The sequence below is a fragment of the Sorghum bicolor genome, chromosome 1, assembly GCF_000003195.3.
Source record: "Sorghum bicolor cultivar BTx623 chromosome 1, Sorghum_bicolor_NCBIv3, whole genome shotgun sequence".
Lineage (NCBI taxonomy): Eukaryota > Viridiplantae > Streptophyta > Magnoliopsida > Poales > Poaceae > Sorghum > Sorghum bicolor.
This window is the reverse complement of record NC_012870.2, coordinates 56,674,976-56,695,504: the sequence shown is the minus strand read 5'-3', so window position 1 is coordinate 56,695,504 and position 20,529 is coordinate 56,674,976. Positions and strand designations below refer to the sequence as shown.

Sequence of the window (20,529 nt, the reverse complement as noted above, 5' to 3'; positions counted from 1 at the left end):
TACGTACTCATACTATTATATTGATATAGTATTACCTTCAAAACAGTACCTATTACCAAACAAACGTCCATCTGTATTATCATGTCAGCATTGCAACGATGCCGACCGAAGTCGTTGCCGTTTACTACATGTGATAGGCTTTTTCTGCGATTCGATCAATGCTTCATCGCTTTCTCGTGCTACTTTTTCTATGGTTACATTACACATTACACTAGTAGTGCTGGCTCTTTATCTCTTACACAAATCTTATCAACATGTGCGTCGCGTGCATTTAGCTTAGGTGTTTTAATTTCTGCGTAACAATGAAAGTTCACAATTTCACATCACACATACATGTACACAGGAGGAGTAAGTGGTATGTCTTCCTTTTCTTTCTGGATTGTCCATATCATTATCACCCACACCGCTTTTAATTATACGCCAGCTGAGGTTCTGGATCTGACAAATACTCTTGGCGCAAATAAAGCTGTAGAGAATTGTACTCGTTATCGTCTAAAATGTACTCACTCATTTCACACAAAAGAATACAACTATATATGATATTTGTGCCAAGAAAATTAGTTAAAGTTTGATCAAGTTTATAATAAACACTAATAATATTTATGTCTCTGATTATTTACTATGATAATATATTCTTACAATGAATCTTCAACTTGACATAATTTGATTTTCAATTATTGTTAAAATATATACCATTTTAAAGTCCTTTCGACTACATGAAATTATTTTATTTCATATGTTTTTCTTATGAAAATAAACTGATTAATGTGAAATTTATGTATGATTCTGCCGTTCATGTAAAACTCATGTGTTTCAAATGAGCCCTAAATATTGAAAGTAGATCCTTTCTTGTTTGTTTGGTGATAAGCCATGACAGAAAGTACTGTTGGCTGATTTGTTGTGAGAGAAAAACACTACTGAATATGACTGACAGATTCGGCTGATAAACTCAAGCGAGCGGGAATATAGTACAAATGCAAACACTATTCATCCATATGAACACTTGAACAAACTATACCTCTATAAGTACTTCTTAAATATTCGAATAAATCTAGAAAAATATAATTAAGTACCCTCATCAAGTCTAGGATTAAAATCTGATGAATGGATTCCACCGTAAAGAATCTCAACAAATTGAGTTATATGTTCACTTCGCAATGTTTGTGAATCTATATATGTAGCTTTTCATATGTGACAGTTCAAGTTAATTTTCTTGATTGGATAGAATCCCAAAATCTGTACATTTTGGCAAATCAGTGGTAATATATATCTACATATATATTAAGGCCTTGTTTAGTTTACCCAAAAACCAAAAACTTTTCAAAATTTCCCATCACATCGAATTTTGTGGCACATGTATAGAACATTAAATATATATGAAAACAAAAACTAATTGTACAATTTGTCTATAAATTACGAGATAAATTTTTTGAGCTTAGTTAGTCTATAATTAATTGGATAATATTTATCAAATAAAAACGAAAGTGCTAAAAACTAAAAAAATTTGGAACTGACGGCTACCACGTTGGTAATTGTGTGGCCGATAGGTGTCCTATCGGCAGCTATTGGAAGGCCGACAGGATACTATTTGCAATTATTCTAGATTCACAATTAATCATTAAAAAATTGTTTTAAAAAATTTCATCTATCACTCAATATTTTTCATCTTGGATGTCGCATACGGAGTACAATCTCTTTGCAAAAAATTGACCATAAATAATTATTTCTACTAGGAATATTCTATCTATATAGAAACATGATATAGTTGCTAGTATTTGTTATTGAGATTTAATAATCCAAGGTTAAAAGTTTTTTCCCACATGCGACCCGACCCGATTTATATTTAGAAGATAGATCAAAAGCTACTACTGGTAGAGAATAGATTATTAATTAGCAAATGGGAAATAAACCACAACGAGGTAGCCAATCCATGTCAATGATGGTATTGTTTAACTTAAGGAAATCGATCAAGTGTTAATTTACTATAAACAAAAGGCTGTGAAAGGGACAGCTAGGTCTTCTAATAATTATTAAGACCGGCACTGATCGACAAAGAACATAAACTGAGACAGGTCAGCGAAAGCAGTGGCTGCTATAGAATACTCTGCATGTGGATATGTAAGACTTTCGCTGATTTCTGCAGCTTTGGATGAGTGCCTGGACTTGACATGTTATTACTACACCTTTTCCGTGCTAAGATGCAGAGACGAAAGTTAGAAAATTAGGATGTGTTTGGCAAGGTTTTAGATATTGGTAGAAACGTTTTGGATCCAGAGATTTCCTTCAGAAATTTTTCTCTAGTGATTCAGAATTATTTTGCAAAAGTGTTTGGTGCTAGATTCTTAAAGCTATGAGCCTGTTTGGATCACACCTAAATTATTATAGTCTGATATGCGTAGAGTTAATAATCAGTACTATGGAATTATAGTAATCAAAGTATTTGGGTCAATGGATTATGGTGATTGATTATGTTGGTTAAGTGAGAAATTTCTATTTTATCCTTTATAGTTTGCAAGTTGGACAATTGGATGGGGGTAAGTTGGACTTTCAGTCTTTTAGCAACTATAATCTCCTGTAACCTGGTCTAACCTGGACTATGGGATTATGGTAATCAAAAGTTTTAGTTATAATAATTTGTCATATAATCACTCATGTTTAGATCAAAATCTGATGATATAGTTTGATAATTATAATCGGAGGGGTATCAAAATAGCTAGCTAGAATCAGGAGAAACCAAAATTTTGGCATTCGATTAGTCCAAATGATTCTACCTAAAATAGTTCTCTCTTTGTAGCGTTGGGCGATGATTCTAGTATTCTTATGTTTCTAAGTACCAAATGCACTCTCGGCTTGTTTGGTTGGGGGTTAATTGAAAGCAGGGAATGGGAGGGAATGGGAGTTTAGAGATAAGAGCTTAGAAATCTTTTGTTTGTGTTTGTGGGATTAAGAGTTTTGATGGGAAGGGGGATGAGAGTTTTGTATATAATATCGAATTTGGAGTTGGGACGAGGAAATTATACTACCACTATCATTCAACCCTTGGAAACTAGCTAAATCAGTTTTGGCAGCCAAACCAAGTTGGAATTGTATTTTGCATGGAATGCAAGGGATTTTGCCCCATATGGGATAAGACCACCCCCTCTCTCTATATAAGAGGATCATAGTCAATTGAGGTATCTAATTGATCAAAAACCAAATCAATATATGCTATTTACCTTCTCTAAAAACCCTATTTATTTCAACCCTAGTATCTATTATTCTACAACTTCTTGATGAAGTTTACACGATAAAATCCTAGTTGTGCCTTCAACCCCAATGGGCTCATTCCTAGGAGGTGTTCCGAGTTTTTTCTCCAAGGAAGATCGCCTAAGCCGGTTTTTCTTGCCTCGCCTAAACGATTCAGATTTTGAGTGGTCCGAGTAATTCTCTTGCAATTTGGGTGTGCTATTTTTACGTGCGAACAATCTTTGCACAAACAATTTGTAATGGACAGAGTACATATGTGAACTCTACACATGTACTTGTCTGATCACGCATTCAACCATCGCCAAAAATGTCTCGCAAAAAAAAAACATCGCCAAAAAGAAAACCAGAAGTGATGATCGCAGGTATAAATAAATAAGATATAGCACCTACTCATTCGATAAAAAAATCCAATATCTTTGGCCTGAAAAGTCTTTCTTTTTTCCGTCCGTAAAATAAATAAAATAATTGTGTTTCATACTGCAGCTTCCTAGCTAGCCCTGTGAGCTGAACAAAGGGCTTGTTCAGATGCAAAAACTTTTTGGATTTTGACACTGTAGCACTTTTGTTTTTATTTAATAAATATTGTCCAATCATAGAGTAACTAGGCTTAAAAGATTCGTCTCGCGATTTACAGATAAACTGTGTAATTAGCTTTTATTTTTATCTATATTTAATACTCCATGCATGTGCCGCAAGATTCGATGTGACGGAGAATCTGGTAAAGTTTTGGGTTTTGGGTGCTACTGTTCACTCACAAAAGTCACACACACGTACGGAGCAAATTTGCGGCACGTAATTTTCACATGTCGAACACGAACAAGAACACAAGAAAAATACGGAGCTCTCCAACCGTGCAGGGACAGTGGCGATAAATGCAGTGGAATAATAAGGATCTGACGCTGAAATGAAAGGGAAGAGATATATATATCTGACAGGGCTGGGTGGTCCAGCTAGGCCTTGTTTAGTTCCCAAAAAATTTTGTAAAATTTTCCAGATTCCCCGTCACATTGAATCTTTAGGCACATGCATGAAGTACTAAATATAGATAAAAATAAAAACTAATTACACAGTTTGATCGGAATTGACGAGACAAATCTTTTGAGCCTAGTTAGTCCATGATTGGACAATATTTGTCAAATACAAACGAAAGAGCTACAGTGTCCATTTTACAAAATATTTTAGAACTAAACAAGACCTGGCTGGGACCGCCGGCCGATCGTTGAGATGTACTGTATTATCCAGAGTATTGTTCACGATTAATAGATTGGTGGGGTCAATAATTTATAACTTATATATATTACGTGTTACTTGGCTGGTTCCAAAGTAACGTAAACGTTAATGAAACTAGTTCAAACTTGCATCCCGTCGGTAACCTACACACATGCAAAGTAGCCTTCATAAAAAACTCGAGTTTATGGAGTACTTCTTTAATGCTCTCACAACTTCATTTTTTTTTCTTGAACTGAGGCTTTGTTTAGTTGGGAGATGAAAATTTTTTAGAGTGTCACATCAAATGTTTCGCAGGATGTAGAAAGGGGGTATTTGGATACTAATAAAAAAACTAATTAAATAACTCGGCTGGAAACTGCGAAACGATTTTGTTGAGCCTAATTAATCCATCATTAGCACATATAGGTTACAGTAGCACTTAAGGCTAATCATAAATTAATTAGTCTTAAAAGATTCGTCTCGTGATTTCTAACCAAACTGTCTAATTAGTTTATTTTTTTATCTACATTTAATACTCCATGCATGTGTCTAAATATTCGACGTGATGAGTAAAAATTTTTTGGGTAGGAAACTAAACAAGGCCTGAGTGCACAGAGCTGAAACTATTTGGCTAAAAAACATGGAGCGGAGCTGCAAAACATGGAGTAGAGAAAAGTCCCAAACATCCTCTAATATTTAGCTTTGCGTTACATTCCTCCGCACAAAACAGCTGGTTGGAAGCATACTCAGCACGTTGTCGCAGGAGACATCACGAATGAATTTTAGGGAATGACGTGATTTGCTTAGGTGGATTTTTCAATAATGGAAAGTGTATCCGACTTTATATCCATTGAAGATGAATCAGATCAACTTATTACAACTTAACAACTCTGGGTAAATAAAGTTTTGAAGAAAATCAACTAAAAACTCAATTCTAAACATATAGAAGGCCATACATAGGACACAAATAGTCTTATTTTGTGGTCTCCAGAACCTATCTCCGTTTCAATTCCTTTTTGCCAAGTTTTTTTAGTGAGAATAACCCCTCTTAGAAACAACAATCAAAAGCTGCCCAGTTACTTGTGATACTTTTAAGCTATTAGTGATTAGGTAGTTGTGCATCGAGTTAATTGTGAATAAACCTGTTTTATGTAAACTCCAAACAACACTATCATTATCCTGTTGCAGGTTAATGAAAGCATCTAGGCCCCTAGTAAGTTTCAGTGATTAATAACAATGTTGATTACTATGACTAATGTGTGTTTTGCAGCAGTAAATCATTTGAGTTAAGTCATGGTAATGGTGATCGATGGACTTCTGAGTTCATGCCCACTTGATGGTGGAAATCGTTTCGATTTTCAAAGGATCGTGGACATTGTCAAGATTAGACTAGGTCTAAGTGTCATTTGGAGTTGAAGCGTGCTTAGAGTAGTTTAGGACTTTGTTTTTCCTTTAACCGTACTATTAAGAGGGGCAACGAACGGTAGCTTGACCTAGGCAAGACTTTAGGTTTAAGTGTGGTGCACACTTGTCAAATCTAGCACTAGGCAGCTCAGAGAGAATCCTTAGATCGAGAGGATCAAATTTTGTTTTGGAAAGTTCGTGATTCGACGAAGCGTTGATCAGGTTTAGGCATCGGACGCTGGCACTGGACACAACAATAGGACTGTTTGTGCGTCCGTTATATGCAGGAGTTGAGCCAGCGTGCCATGTGTCTAGGGTATGGCACCGAACGTAGCACCGGATGCTTCTGGGTGCGTCCGTTCCCTTACCCAGGGAGCATGTAAAATGAGTTTCCTCACCGGACGCGTCCAGAGTGAGGGCATCGGATGCTCCTGCGCGTCAGGTGTTGTCAGGGTTTTCAAACCACAACTAGCCATTGGGGAGGCACCGGACTCTCTGCGCGAGCGTCCGGTGTAACATCAAGAGCGTCCAGTGCACACGAAATCTGCTGATTTTGTGTGGCCAGCTCTTGGACTTGATGGGGTATATATACTTCACCACCATGCCCAAGAAAGTACTCTAGCCCATTTGTTCAGCTGAGAAACACCTTGTGGTGCAAGGGAGAAGCAAGAGCCTAGAGAGGACTGAGATTTGAGTGATTTCCTTCTCTAGCGCGATCAAGAGTTAAAGTGTGCATCCACCACTCTCTTTAGCCTTGTTTGGGTCAAATGAGAGTTCTTTGCTTGTTACTCTTGGTGATCGCCATCACCTAGACGGTTCGGTAGTGATTGGAGGCACGAAGATCACCCGATGTTCTTGTGGGTGGCTCGTGCTAAGCTTGTGAGCGGTTGTGGGCGATTCACCGCGACGGAGTGTCAAAGAATCAGCTCGTAGAGAGCACCTGGTCCTTGCGCGGATCAAGGGGGAGCAAGACCCTTGCGCGGGTGCTCCAACGAGGACTAGTGGGGAGTGGCGACTCTCCGATACCTCAGTAAAACATTACGACGTTCCTCTTCCTCTCATCCTTTACATTCTAGCATTTAAATTCAGCACTTTACATTCCTAGAATTGACATGCTAGAATAGGATTGGAACTAGGTTGCAAAACTTTTATCTGGTAGCTCTTTAGGACACAATTAGACACAAGGGTTGATTGAGGCTTATAGGTTGCTTAAATCTTTAGAAAAGCCCAATTCACCCTCCCTCCCCCTCTTGGGCATCTCGACCCTTTCACTTAATATTAGCCACCCTCGCTACAAAGGTGGTTCCATTCTAGTAGCTTGTTTCACACTAGTGCCCTTCTAACATTAACATTAAGTGGAACTGATTTAATAAATCTTCAACCTTTGTTGTTTTTTTCGAACAATTTTGAATAGAGTTGGGTATTGGGATTTGAGCGGTCGGTTCTTTAACCTAGTATCTTTCTAAAACCTGATCTAGTTACCATCCTTTAACCTCAAAGTTCCTAAACTCATGAAGGTTTCTTTTACACTCATGAGACTCGTCCAAAAATGAGAGTCTTCTGTTTTTTCTCTTCTGTTACACTCATGGCATCTTCCTAGAGCCTGATCTAGTTACCACCCCTTAATATATTTGTTCCTCAATAAGTTCTACCAAATACCATATTTCATGACTTAATTTAAAAAATCACTAGCTCAAGAGACACTTATTTTGTAAAGCTAGATTCATACTAATACCTAAACTCCCTTGTTCTTTTGGTTGGCGTAGTAGAGGCCACTAAAGTAGTCTATATTTGTTTTTGTGATTGACATTTTGCTCTAAAAAATCTTAATTTGTAATACTCTCTATCTTCTTTAAAACATCTCTAGGGATCTCAAAGAAAGAAAGCATAAACATCGGAAGGCTCGACAACAATGAATTAATCAATACCAGTCTACGTCCAATTGATAAATGCTTTGTCTTTCCAGCTATGGAGTCTTCCGTTCTTCTACTTTCTTCGGATCTTTGTTATTTAGGTTTCAGTATATTATTGGGAGAACAAGGTATCGAAAACAAACAGTGTTTAACTTGTACTTAATCCATCCCAAATTATAAGACATTTGACATTTTTAACACCAACTTTAACTATTCATCTTATTCAAAAATTTGTGCAAAATATCACTTCTTTTATCGTGGCTTAGTTTATTAAGTTATTCAAGAATGACTTAAATTTAACTATATGTGTACGAATTTTTTGAATAAGATGTGTGGTCAAATTTGAGGTAAAAAGGTCAAATATAACTTAGGATGGAGGGAGTAGCTAACATAACTATATGTGCTAGTGGGCTTATGATGTGGTGACATAGAATTCTAATGGGGTTTATGATTAATAAGAGATATAGATATAGATATAGATATAATTGCTTTTGAAATGTCTAAGCAGCAATGCTTAGTCAAGTTCAATTCCATGGGAGGGACAACGCAAAGTATCAAAACAAAATTAGCAAAATAGGAATAGAAAAAAAATCTACCAGGGATGACGACGTGAAGAGAAAAGCTTGGCCTTGTTTAGTTCCAAAATATTTTACAAAATGGACATTGTAGCACTTTCGTTTGTATTTGACAAATATTATCTAATCATGGACTAAGTAGGCTTCAAAGATTCGTCTTGCAAATTACAGGTAAAGTGTACAATTAATTATTTCTTTTATCTATATTTAATGTTCATGCATGTGCTGCAAGATTCGATGTAACGGAGAATCGAAAAAAATTTATAAAATTTTCAAGGAACTAAACAAGGCCTAGTTGTGAGGTGGGCTACACGCCAAGAAGAAAGCAAGAGGAGACTTTTGGTGCTCGTGACCTTGACTGTCGTTGTATAAACCACAAAAAAAAAACAAAAAAAACGGCGTACTAGTCTATTGGATGCAGATTTGATACGCCATGACGACTTGGAATTGCTACCTATAAGTAGAAGTACTTGGTACCCCTACTTAGGCTTTGTTTAGTTTGTAAAAATTTTGGTTTTTGGCTACCGTAGCACTTTCGTTTTTATTTAACAAACATTGTCCGATCACGGAGTAACTAGACTTAAAAGATTCATCTCACAAATTACAGGTAAACTGTACAATTAGTTTTTATTTTCATTTATATTTAATGTTCCATGCATGCGACCAAAGATTCGATATGACAACTAAACAAGGCCTTATAATGCTACTATACACTAGTGCTGGCTGGACCGCTGGAGTGCCGTGAAAAAGGAGCGGTCGCTATGGCGCGGTTAAAAGCAACCGAGAAAGTGACGGCCCTGTTCCGGATAGAGATTAGCTATTGGGATTTCTCAACCTGTCTTTGCCTTGTCAAAAAAAAAAAAAAAAACCCTGTCTTTGCCAGGACTAGGCTTGGACTGTACATGGGCCAGCTCCGGCTCCACAGCCCTACGCGTTTATCTGACAATGGGCCGTGTAGAAAGCTAATCGATTATCACCACACATTTCGCAGCAATAGGACTGCTTATCAGGCAAGATACTATGAGAGAAGTCTTTCCACCAATTACTTTTTTTTGCAAATGCTATATTATTTAAAAATGAATACAATTCCACGTATAAACAGAAATGAGTTTCTACTGTGATAAAAGTTGATCTATATGGCACATTCAGGTTTATTTTATCTGCAGACTCTCCAAACTTGAGATGATGTGTAATAATGTGTTATTCTGACCACTACCGATGCCCCGTTCCAGTGTTCCACCCTTCTCCCGTAACCTTCAATCAAAGCTTGGACTCGATGTTTCTTCCATGGGAACGTCTGGGTGGTAGGTTCAAATCTTCCCACTGTGGATCATCAATTCTGGAGAAATATTGTTCAACAGCCTCGTCATGCACTTGTTCCAACCTTGGAGGCATCCACTGCAAGTACTCCAAAAAGGACCACCAGAATACAAAGGTAATGTAAGACGATTAAGATGTCAGCACCAGATTCAGGTCAATGTACTAAATACGAAACTATCCAAACCTTTGGGTTTCGATCTTTATCTATCAATATTGCCCTGCATCCCTGCAACAGGAATCGGATGTTAGGCATGCCACGATGAGGTATAGAGATCTTGAATGAAAATAAACAGTGTCGAAGGTGTTGCTATTTACCTCAAAGAAGTCTCTGCTGAAGTCACCACGCATGACATGGCAAACCATTCTATATTCCCGCTGCAAGCACTCCCCAACAGTTTGTGTCCTCCCTTCTCTTATCTGAAAACCGAGTTAAAGAACAAAAAATCAAACAACTATATTCCCGTGGACACAACTGAGGCCCAGGCCGTAGACTAATAGTATAAATATGATGTGGTTTCTGAGGGGTACCGATCTCAGAGAGATTTTCAGACTGGTAGGTGAAGCCTTTTTCAAGGACTGGATTGTCGTGGCAACCCATTCATCTGCCAAATTTGTGGCCTCTAGTTCCTGACATAATATATATATTAGCTTTGCAGGATAGAACAGGTGAAACCATAAACACTGCATTGAACTGTAACAAACTCACAAGAGCGGATATAATTTCTTCAACTGTCCTTTTGGAAAAGCATTTGTTGATGATTTCCAACCTGGGGAGTGCCAGAGAATGAATTAGCGAAAATATGAATCAAGGCATGTTTCAGTCATCCAATCAGAAACACTCTTACCTATTCAATGAGCTGCTTTCTTTCAGTGATGGCTGTTGAGCAAATTGATCGATGATACCACACACAGCAAAGGTGTTGGAAGTATCCACCTTTTTAAGTGATTCTTCCAACAATAGCAGCCTCTGTGAAACAGAGTACTTACTAGGAGTTATTAGACTGATATAGCACATATGCAACCTTAACAATGCAGGCCAGCAAAAACTGAAAGCATGCAAATGAAATATCAATATGGTCAGGATTTGTGTAGCATGTTCCAAACAATAATAACCAAAGATGTGAAAGAAAACATCATAACTGAAAGCAAAAGCTGACAGCTATGTTGATTGGTTTTTGTTCCAAGAATGTATAGCAAAGGTTGTTTGGCGATGCACTTGGTCAAAAACAAAAAGTTATATAAGTGAACCTACATTTGAATGGACAAAATGAGTTGCCAGACCACATGCAAGCATTTCCACACCATCCAATCTGGCGCCAGCGAGAGCAACATACTCTCCTGGAGAAAAGAACATGAAAACAGTTTAGTGAACAATATCTCCTAAGATTCCTTTGCCATCAACTAAAAGGCTGCCCTCATGCAGTAAACTAATATAAGTTATAAGTGAACCTACATTTGGTCACTCTTCATTTCTTTATATGATAATATCTCCACAACCTATATGATTATATCTCCACAATCACTATTGCACATGAAGGACAATTGCTAAAAATAATAGATCATTTGCACATGAAGCACTATTGCTAAAAAACAATTACGTACACGGTATTTCGAAAACTTCAAAGGAAAAATTGAGGGTGCATAATATTCAGGACTGAAAAATATCCAATGATACTGTATAGATGGAAATGACATTGCAACATGCCAACATGTACTTCAACTGGATATAAAGAAAAAGAAGAGACATAAGATAACCATAGAATCCAGGAAGCCGGGACAGAAAATATGAGGCCCCTATATCTGGAAAGAGACCGAGAGCTGTTTCTGGCATTGCAAAAACCTGCATGAATAGTCGAAATGTAAATGATATAGATTTTGGCACTTGAAACTATCCTGAATTTCCAATAAAAACAATAAAGATTCTCCATATTACAAATGAGTTGAACTACTAGCACCAATCAAGCTCACAAAAAGGGTAGTTTGTACATAAGTCCACTATTCTCAAAAACATTCAGGCCTAATATCCATCATAAATGGTAGTCAAAAGTTGTGCTAGGTAATGACACAAATCCAGCATGTGGATACAATATTCTTCAACCCTAAAGCAGCAATATGGGTATGTTTTGTTCAAAAGTTGTTACTTCTAGCTTTTCAAGTTTTATTTATGACTTGTCTGATAAATATATTGAAAGGCAGTGCACCTGGCATGTTTACCCAACAAGAAAGCTACTGTAGCGTCTAGAACTATGTAACATTGTTGCACTGTGAAGCAATACTAGCACATATTAAAAAAAAGTGCACCTAGAATTCAATTGTAAATTATATAAGAGGGTGAGCTCAAATAATATATCTCGCTATCTCAGTCACAACACAATTACAGTATCTCACTTGGAAAGAACCACACTTGACACCCGAATTCTAGATTGTTACAGCATGGGACAACATTCAGAAGTACTTAAAAAAGCAGATCTCAAGCTGCATCATGACATGCAAACTTTTTTGTGCTTCCCAACTACAGTCCATCTTCAATAGATAAGTAAAAAATAACAGCTTTAGTAAATTGCACTCTAACTACAGTCCATCTTCAAGGAGTTTGGTTGTAGCATATACCGTGTTATCAGTGGCAACTCGAAACCTTCCATGTAAAGAAACACCAGCACCTCCACCCATGACGATTCCAGTAAGAAGAGAAACCTACAGTTAAATTGTTTAGCCTTTAGGGGCAAGGAACACAGAAGTGCATAATCACAATTAACCACTATGAAGGAATGAAGCACACCTGAGGTTTGGTATAAGTTGCAATTATGTAATTCAACAAAAATTCATTTCGGAAGAAATCAGCACCATATTTCCAGCTGTCTGATTTAAGAATTAAACACATAGCAGAGTCAGCAAACAATGAGGAACAAAGTGAGGCCACATATGCTATATGTAACATGGGTATTAAGTCAGGTAACAGAAGATGACGCAAAATATGTAAGAAATCAGCTTTAGATATTAGATATCGCAGAGACAAGGTAAAGCTGTAAGTACCTTTATGTATAGATCGGACAACTCCAGCAACATCACCTCCAGCACAAAATGCTCTTCCTTTACCCTGAAAACAAGTGATGATTGAATACAATGACAAACAATAAGATCAATAGAAGGCATCAAGGTTCAAGGCAATGACGCAATAGTGATTATCATATCAATCAAATAGAGCTAACAGAAGGAAATTAGAAACAAACTAAACTGAAGGCAAAACAACAACAGGTTGAAGTAAGCTCTGTAGCATGTTTTTTTAGATAATGGAATAGTAACATCCCAGCCTCCACAACAAGTGATGTTTTAGCAAGTGTGAAGGCATTCTATGAAGTGAACAGACTTAGATCAAACACAATAGCAGTTACATTGACAAATGATGTTCCCTTCCTTTGTAAGCCTTCTGATGGCAACAAACATCATTGGCACCTGATACATGCATCGAATTGGAATAAAGTGCTTCAGAACAGAATAACCACCTCAAACTCTCTATATTATTGATTTTGAGAATAATTCTTGTAACTCATGTTCCAAATCACTGCCTTGCTACTTGGTAATTTCTACTGGAACAAATGCACACTAATAGATGGCACCCAGGGATGACCTCAATGTGATGTGCATGATCAGAAAACAATACAGAGAAATCTAAAATCCAAGTTAGATCACATCAACGACAATAGAAACACCGTGGTATCAGATACCTTCATAATCAACAATTTAACTCCATCATCTTTCTCGTAAGCAGTGAAACACCTCAAGAGTCCCATAATCTGCCACATGAAAGAACAAATACAATCATCCTGCAACCACTATTCTAAAAGTAATTCTAGGTACTGTAATACTAGTGAACTTTTATATGACGTACCATGGTTGAGGAGAGCGCATTTAGCTGCTTTGGCCTATTCAAAATCAGTGTCCTTGTAAAGCCATTCACTTCTACCAAAATCTGAAAAACAGCGGACATGAAAAAAAGGCTTTCAGTTCTGGTTTAAACAACCATATGCTATAGCAAGTTGAGCTGAGCACAATTGTGCAATACAGAAAGCAGAAATGATACAGATCACAAGAGCATATGCTCAACACTCTGAAATGACTGTGAACTGTTATTTGAACAAAATCCTGGATCATCATCACAATCGCAAGTAACAGCTTCCAGAAACCCCATGACCTTGATTGGATCTCAGAATTGTATGCGCAGGACCCCCAAAAAGAATCAATTAGCGCCAGCATTACACTATCGACCTATCCTAGCCTAAGACGATCGAAGCAACGCATGGGTAAAGTTAGCCAAGGAGCATGCATCCTCAGACCAACACAACACTCGTGTGGTAAACGTAAAGCAAGCAATCTAAATCAGTCTTGCTGGAACCGGCGAGAGAGCGAGCTAGAGCAGCAGGGAGCAGATGGAGTAGATGGTGGTTCCTCCTCCGATCGAATGGTATAATCCGACAACACACCCACCCATCCACCTCCCGGATATGAGGGTGCAGCCCAATAACCCAGAACGCGAACTGTGATGCGCGCACGGCGAGAAGCAGCCGAGTGAACTAATTGGGGGAAGCAACCAAGTTAACGAATTGGGAACTCGCGTGTAGGAAAGGGACCTGATCAGAGTCGGCGCCCGCAGCGCTTGGGGGAGGCATCGAGGCCATCCGCTTCCGCAGACGGGCAAGCTGCTCGAGGACGGCAATGGAGGGGGCTCTCGAATGGGAAGGGTGCGAACTGCGAAGAGGAGGAAGACGTGAAAAGTGTGAAGACTGGTGGGAGTATATGGGAAGAAGGGGATCAGAGAGGTTTTTTTTTTTTTTTTTTGTGCGTGGATTATGGTGCCCAGATGAATGGTTGGGCCGCTGTTTCAGGCCTTTGGCCCAATTACCAAAGCAACAAAGCTGCTGTCAGTTGAGGGAGGGGAAGCACAAGCAAATAAATTTAGGAAATCAATAAAGAAAAAAAAAATAGAGGGGCATTCTGGACATTTAATGTATTCTACGAGATGCTGTCTTGCCTAATATTTTTCAACAACTGAAACTGCTCCACTAATGAAACTATAGCTGGAGTTGTTTTAGCCCAAGCTAGAAATGTACCGAAAGAAATACTCCGATTCTAAGTCCAAGTGGTGGCATTCTCAAAAAGGAATGCAATAATTAAAAAATGGATTCAATTCAAAACTTCCAATTTTATAATGGGGGCCTCATCCTTAGAACTAACTCATCTCTCTACCTAAATCATTTTTATTGTTGACAATAATTCATATAAAAACCATATTGATTCGTGAGCTTTACGTGATTTGTCAGAAAAAGAAAGTATTTCTCCTTTTTTTTCCCTTTTTAGTTTCTCGTTAGGTTTCTTCACGACATTTTTTATTAAGTAATTTATATGAGTCATTGGAAACAAAGGCCTTGTTTAGTTTGTAAAATTTTCAAGATTCTCCATTACATCGAATCTTTGTACACATACATGAAACATTAAATATAGACGAAAATAAAAACTAATTACATAGTTTGTCTGTAATTTGCGAGACGAATCTTTTGAGCCTAGTTACTCTATAATTGGATAATAATTGTCACGTACAAACGAAAGTGCTACAGTAGCAAAAACTAAAAATTTTCGCGAACTAAACAAGGCCTTTGTATGTTCTTCATATCATTCCTAATGTACAGGTTTCGAAATGATTTAAGTATAGTAGCTATGATCCTTTTTGTTTTTTACTCGGAATCGGATCCTCGGTTTAAAAAAAAGATGTATATATCACTAAGAACTTTGAAGTTTGAACTAACACAATAGAGTATTAAGAATCGAAAAAAAAAACCCTAAGGTACAGACAAAATTAACGTTAACAAGTTTGTTGTAAATTTTTTAGATAAAAACTGTTCGTTGAAATGTCTTGCATTTGGACAAATATCTATAAAACAATCTAAGTTTTGAGCCACAAAGAATACTAGTAGCTTCTCTACACGATACAAGCTATCTTGTGGAACAAATAGAGACCTGGCAGTAGCTTCCAAAAGGATAAAATGATAGAAACCAATCTGCGAACTGCAAGTCGAGCAAGCTCTTTTAGCTGAAGTGCTATCTGCTGCCCACTTTAGGCAAACTTCTAGCTCAAACAAATCCACGTAGCAGCAGCGCAATTTGCCTCGTGGCAATCACTCGCACCACTTAAATACTTCCAGCTAGAATGCATGTTTGATCAGCAGCAGAACAAAAGAGAACAGAACAAAACAGAATACGATCAAATTCCTGAATTAAACCCGAAGTATCCAAGTAAATTCATGATTCATAATAGTACTAGAGAAATGGTATTTTTAACTAGCCTAGAAGGTGAAGATCTCATCAGGCAACCATCACAACTCGCGTTAGGGACTGACTGATAAGTGACTTTAGGACACCGGCTACAGCATTACAACAGCGGCTAATTCAAATTAAATTAATCTTACTCAGGGGAACAACAGCAGGTGAGACCATGAACCCTAATTCTCCTAGCTAGCTTAGCTATAGCAGACACGCCATCACTGATCAGAGCAACATGCCGCCACAGATCAGAGCAGATGACGCAAAAAGACCATTTCATAGCAGCAGTACCAACCATCAGCAGCTTCCTTCCTCTCCAGCCCAACCAACAAATGGGGAGCCTAGGTTGAGCACTGTTAGTTCGACATCATCTTCATGTCAGAATCATGCCTATTCTGCTGGTGCACTGAGAGGGACCAACCCCCCGATGCATAGGCAGGCGGCATGTGCTGGTGCTGGTGAGGGTGCTGATGCTGGCTGGAGTGGTTGAACGGCATTGCACTGTGGTTGATTGGGCTGCCAGAGTCATCAGATGATGCACTGGATGTTCCCTCCGATGGAGGGCTGGTGGCCACCGGAGCTGGCACAAAGGTAGCCATCTGTGGTGGAGGAGCAGCCATTGGTTCAACCTTCCGTGCTTCAGCTGGCTTTGATTTCTTTCCCTCTGCGATAAAACTAGCCACCACAACCTGATGACCAATCAGACACAGAAATAAATACCAAGTGATCAGTGATATAAAGCAATTGAACAGATGTCAGCTGGGGTGAGGAAGAAAATCTATATGTATCAGACCTGAACAGGTGTTGCAGCCATAAGCATTCCAGCAACACACCCTCCAAGAACTCGGCCATCAGATCCTGCAAGTGCGACACTCAAGCCACCAGTCCTGCTGCGAGTATCACCATCCTCCGCAAGCAGGAAAGAACCAGATAGCGAGATGATCTCAAAGCGCCCCTGCCAGAAGAAAATGTACATAGCATTGTCAGATGGAGGAATGAACAACAGACATAACTTGTAAAGTTAATTGCTCAAGGCATCTATGTTAGGCCTTTTTTAGTTCTAATTTTTTTTTACAAAATGGACACTGTAGCACTCTCGTTTGTATTTGACAAATATTATCCAATAATGAACTAATTAGGCTCAAAAGATTTGTCTCGCAAATTACAGGCAAACTATGCAATTAGTTTTTTTATCTACATTTAATGCTCCATGCATGTGCCGCAAGATTGGATGTGACGGAGGATCCGGAAAAATTTGCAAAATTTTTTGGGAACTAAACAAGGCCTTAGTTTCAGACGTTGTTGTTCGTAAGGTGGTATGTTACATGTGCCAACGAGACCAAACACTTTGCCAGATGGCATCCAAGTATTCAACCTTCGCATCAAAGTTGCAACCCAATTAAAATCCAAACACTAGGCTAAAAAGAATTAGTGGGTGAACTGAAAGTCAATTGATGTGCTTGTGAATCCATTTCAGATGACCTAAATCAGGAAAAAGAACTAATAACAACATACTCCTTTCTCAACTGAAAGCCAGTGTTTCCCACCAACCAGGTGGCATTCTCATCAACCCAAAGTCCAAGATGATCAATGACTTATTCTATGGAAGATTGGAGAAAATCTCATGAAATTCAAATACCATAAAAAATGATACATATACATCCACTTGCTCGAAAGTAGTAGAATACCATACCTCATAAGTAACTAGTCCACCAGATGTGGCTGGCTGCCGAAGGGTAACATTACTAATTGCACCATTCGCAGAAAGGATGCAGACTGTGCGAGGGCCTTGCTGTGAGAATGTCATTATTTTTGAAGCAACATCCTGTCAGGCAAGAAGCAGACATTAGAACAGAAATGCAAGTTTTTGACCCACTGGCAATAAATGAAGAAATAACTTCATAGCCATAAAGAAAAAGAAAAAGGCACGACCAAACGCATGGCTTGGCCTTGCACCATCCTAGCTAACAGCTTCCGTAGAAGAATTCTATGCAGCTCGGTGAAAGCAAATGTTGAAGCAGAGAGATGAAAACATCCAATTCAGTTACAGATTGGTCGATCGAGATGCACAAGCCACACAGTCAATCCAATTCAAACAACTGTTAAAAGTAAATTTAGGTTACCACTCGAGATCCATCAATTTAAGTAATAAATAGGGTTAACAAACACCAGTAAAGTATGTTACATCCATGCTACCAAATTCGATCAGCCATCATGATTCACCAAAACAACGATATTAGGAGGCAATTAATATACAATGTTTGCTACCATGGAGTAAATTTGATCAGCATAAGCAATCCTTTGTCCCAGCTACCCTGCACAGTCCATGCACCATCACTCCATGCCAAGAGTCAAGAGCGAGGACTGCACAACCAAAAGGTGCCAGCTGCCTGGAGCCCCTCATCGTACACCGCAGTCTGGTACTGGCAGCAGCACCAGACTATCAATCAGAATCCGGAATGACACCGAGTGCATCACCCACCAGTACCAGCTTGCCACCACTGACAGTGGGGCCCGGTCAACTGGTAGCCGTGCCGGGAATCTGACGAACACCCACGCCACGCGAGCTCACAACCTGCCGGGCTTCCCAACGGCATGGCAGAACAGAGCACAAAGGTCACCGGTGACTTGCTCACATGACATGGACTACATGCGCACTCACAGAGGAGATGCGCGGACTCGCAGATCTACGCCATTTACGACCGCAGGCATGCAGCAAAACGTTTGAAAATTGACCAAGATCTGTGAATCTTACCTCGCCGGCCTTGACGCTGAGGATGTGAGGGGTGAAGGCGATGCCCCAAGAACCTGCACGAGCACAGCACTGGTGAGATAGGACGCGCGCAAGAAAGCATGTACGCAGGGCTTTGGTACGGGAGAAAAAAACATGTACCCAGGGCTTCGAACTGCTTCTTCTTGCCGGAGCCGGGGGGCCGGCCGCGGCGCTTGGCGTTGGGGTCGGACGGGGGGCTGCTGATGGAGAACCCGCCGTGCTGCTGCTGCTGCCCGGGGGCCGCGGCGCCGCCGGCTGAGGCGGAGGAGATGGGGGCCAGCGCCAGAGCCATGCTCCCGTCGGGCGCGTACTTGCGCGGCCGCCCGCGCTTCTTGCGCATCAGTTCGCCCATGCCCAGCACATTGGCCCCCGGTGCGCCTGGCGCGCCGGCGCCCGGTGCGGACTGCGGTGACGCCGCGTACAGCATGGGCGCGGAGTGGTGGTGCTGCTCCCCGGCCGCCTTCCCGGACATCTGGTCGAAGGAGAGCCGCATGCCGCCAGGCATGGACCCGGCAGGCGACGAAGCCGGGGCCGCCTGCTGCGCGAACGGCGGCGGCGGCTGGTGCTGGTGCTGGTGCTGATGCTGGTGCTGCTGCGGCGGCGGCGCCATAGAAGGAGGGGCCGGCGGCGGCTGAGAGGCCGGTGCAGGCACAGGCGCCGCGGCGGCGGCGGCGGCGGTGGCGGGGAGCGGCGACACGTCTTTGGTCTCCATTTGCGTAGATCTATCCGCTTGGCAGCTTCCGCCTCCTCGTCTCTTGTCGCCGCTGCCGCTGTGTGCTTTCACAGTGGCAGTGGCAGTGGTCCTGTCGAGCTTGGACTCGCAGCACAACCGGGCTCCTCAGCTTTGACCAGACAAGCTCAGCTGATCAGAGACCTTGTCCTTCTCCTCCCAGTCCCAGCACTGCAAAGGGGGCTCAAGCAAGGCTGGCTAAGACTAGAGCACTAGCGGTAACATGGAGATTAAGCGAGAAAGCACACCCTTAGTAGTAGTAGTTAGCTATAAGTTGCTCACACACAAGAGATAATTTTTAAAATCTGGAGCTAGGAGACGGATAAAAAATCAAGAAAGCAGCTAGGAGAGAGAGAGAGAGAGAGAGAGAGAGAGAGAGAGGAGATTTGGTGGGAGTTAGGAGGGGGAGGTGACTGATGCCGGCGCGCACGCCTGTACGGTACCTAAGGGCAAAGTGATTAGATCGGCAGGGAGGGGGAGCAGCTAGGTCCATCACCATGCCATGACCCGGCGCTTCGTCGTCGTCCTCCTTCCTCCTCCAAGTCCTCACTTCACACCAAACGCCACTCACTCACACACTGCTCCTCTTGACCTCTTGCTTGCTTGTTTCGCATGCAATGGGATTGGGATGAGAGATGAGATGGGAGCCTCGAGCCTAGCCCTGCCTAGGTGCATGTGAGAGAGAGAGAGAGAGCAAAGCGAGGAGAGGAAGCAAGGTGGGAAAAGGAGGAGGAAATTACGGGAAATGGAAATTAATAAAGGCGAAGCAAATAAAGAAAGGGAGAGAGCAAGCAAGAAAGAGATTTGCTACGCGCACAAGCACGGGTCAGTTTTGTGCACTGCATCACCACCCTACTGCTAGTAGTATCACAGCTTAGGGTAGCAATAAAGACGGGGTTGAGGGGTGTGGGGACGCTTTTTGGCTCGGAGTTCGTGAGAAAGAGAGACAAGTCATAACTACGCTTTCCCACCTTTTTACTCCTCCATCCACCACCGGTACCATTCCATTTTCCACCGCAAAACACTCGAACAAAAAGACGCTAC

General features: G+C 40.5%; 2 protein-coding genes across 3 annotated transcripts; both read right to left on the bottom strand.

The window, feature by feature from the left end:
- Window positions 9,380-14,533, bottom strand: LOC8055611 (3-hydroxyisobutyryl-CoA hydrolase 1). Its single transcript, XM_002464850.2, has 14 exons — window positions 14,296-14,533; window positions 13,557-13,637; window positions 13,393-13,461; window positions 12,701-12,764; window positions 12,447-12,526; window positions 12,278-12,361; window positions 11,423-11,507; window positions 10,920-11,005; window positions 10,513-10,634; window positions 10,374-10,434; window positions 10,196-10,294; window positions 9,983-10,084; window positions 9,852-9,893; window positions 9,380-9,745 (listed from the first exon to the last, which is right to left on the bottom strand). The coding sequence occupies exons 1-14, from the start codon at window positions 14,341-14,343 to the stop codon at window positions 9,608-9,610; spliced, it is 1,161 nt and encodes a 386-aa protein (XP_002464895.1). The 5' UTR covers window positions 14,344-14,533; the 3' UTR covers window positions 9,380-9,607.
- Window positions 15,911-20,317, bottom strand: LOC110431805 (AT-hook motif nuclear-localized protein 10-like). Of its 2 annotated transcripts, XM_021451425.1 has the most exons (6): window positions 19,929-20,317; window positions 18,876-19,656; window positions 18,738-18,790; window positions 17,676-17,807; window positions 16,776-16,937; window positions 15,911-16,671 (listed from the first exon to the last, which is right to left on the bottom strand). In XM_021451425.1, the coding sequence occupies exons 2-6, from the start codon at window positions 19,465-19,467 to the stop codon at window positions 16,339-16,341; spliced, it is 1,272 nt and encodes a 423-aa protein (XP_021307100.1). In that variant the 5' UTR covers window positions 19,468-19,656; window positions 19,929-20,317; the 3' UTR covers window positions 15,911-16,338. The 2 variants fall into 2 exon arrangements, with proteins under 2 accessions (XP_021307100.1, XP_021307101.1); XM_021451426.1 differs by lacking the exon at window positions 19,929-20,317 and having other exon boundaries at window positions 15,933-16,671; window positions 18,876-19,910.

Coding starts and splice junctions, on each gene's coding strand:
- LOC110431805 (XM_021451425.1), bottom strand. CDS start 19,467: ATGGAGACCAAAGACGTGTCGCCGCTCCCCGCCACCGCCGCCGCCGCC. Junction 18,791..18,875: donor GAAGCAGTTCGAAGCCCTGG/GTACATGTTTTT, acceptor GTGCTCGTGCAG/GTTCTTGGGGCATCGCCTTC. Junction 16,938..17,675: donor GTGGACTAGTTACTTATGAG/GTATGGTATTCT, acceptor TTCTTCTGGCAG/GGGCGCTTTGAGATCATCTC.
- LOC8055611 (XM_002464850.2), bottom strand. CDS start 14,343: ATGGCCTCGATGCCTCCCCCAAGCGCTGCGGGCGCCGACTCTGATCAG. Junction 10,085..10,195: donor TGAAAATCTCTCTGAGATCG/GTACCCCTCAGA, acceptor CTCGGTTTTCAG/ATAAGAGAAGGGAGGACACA. Junction 9,894..9,982: donor TCAGCAGAGACTTCTTTGAG/GTAAATAGCAAC, acceptor TTCCTGTTGCAG/GGATGCAGGGCAATATTGAT.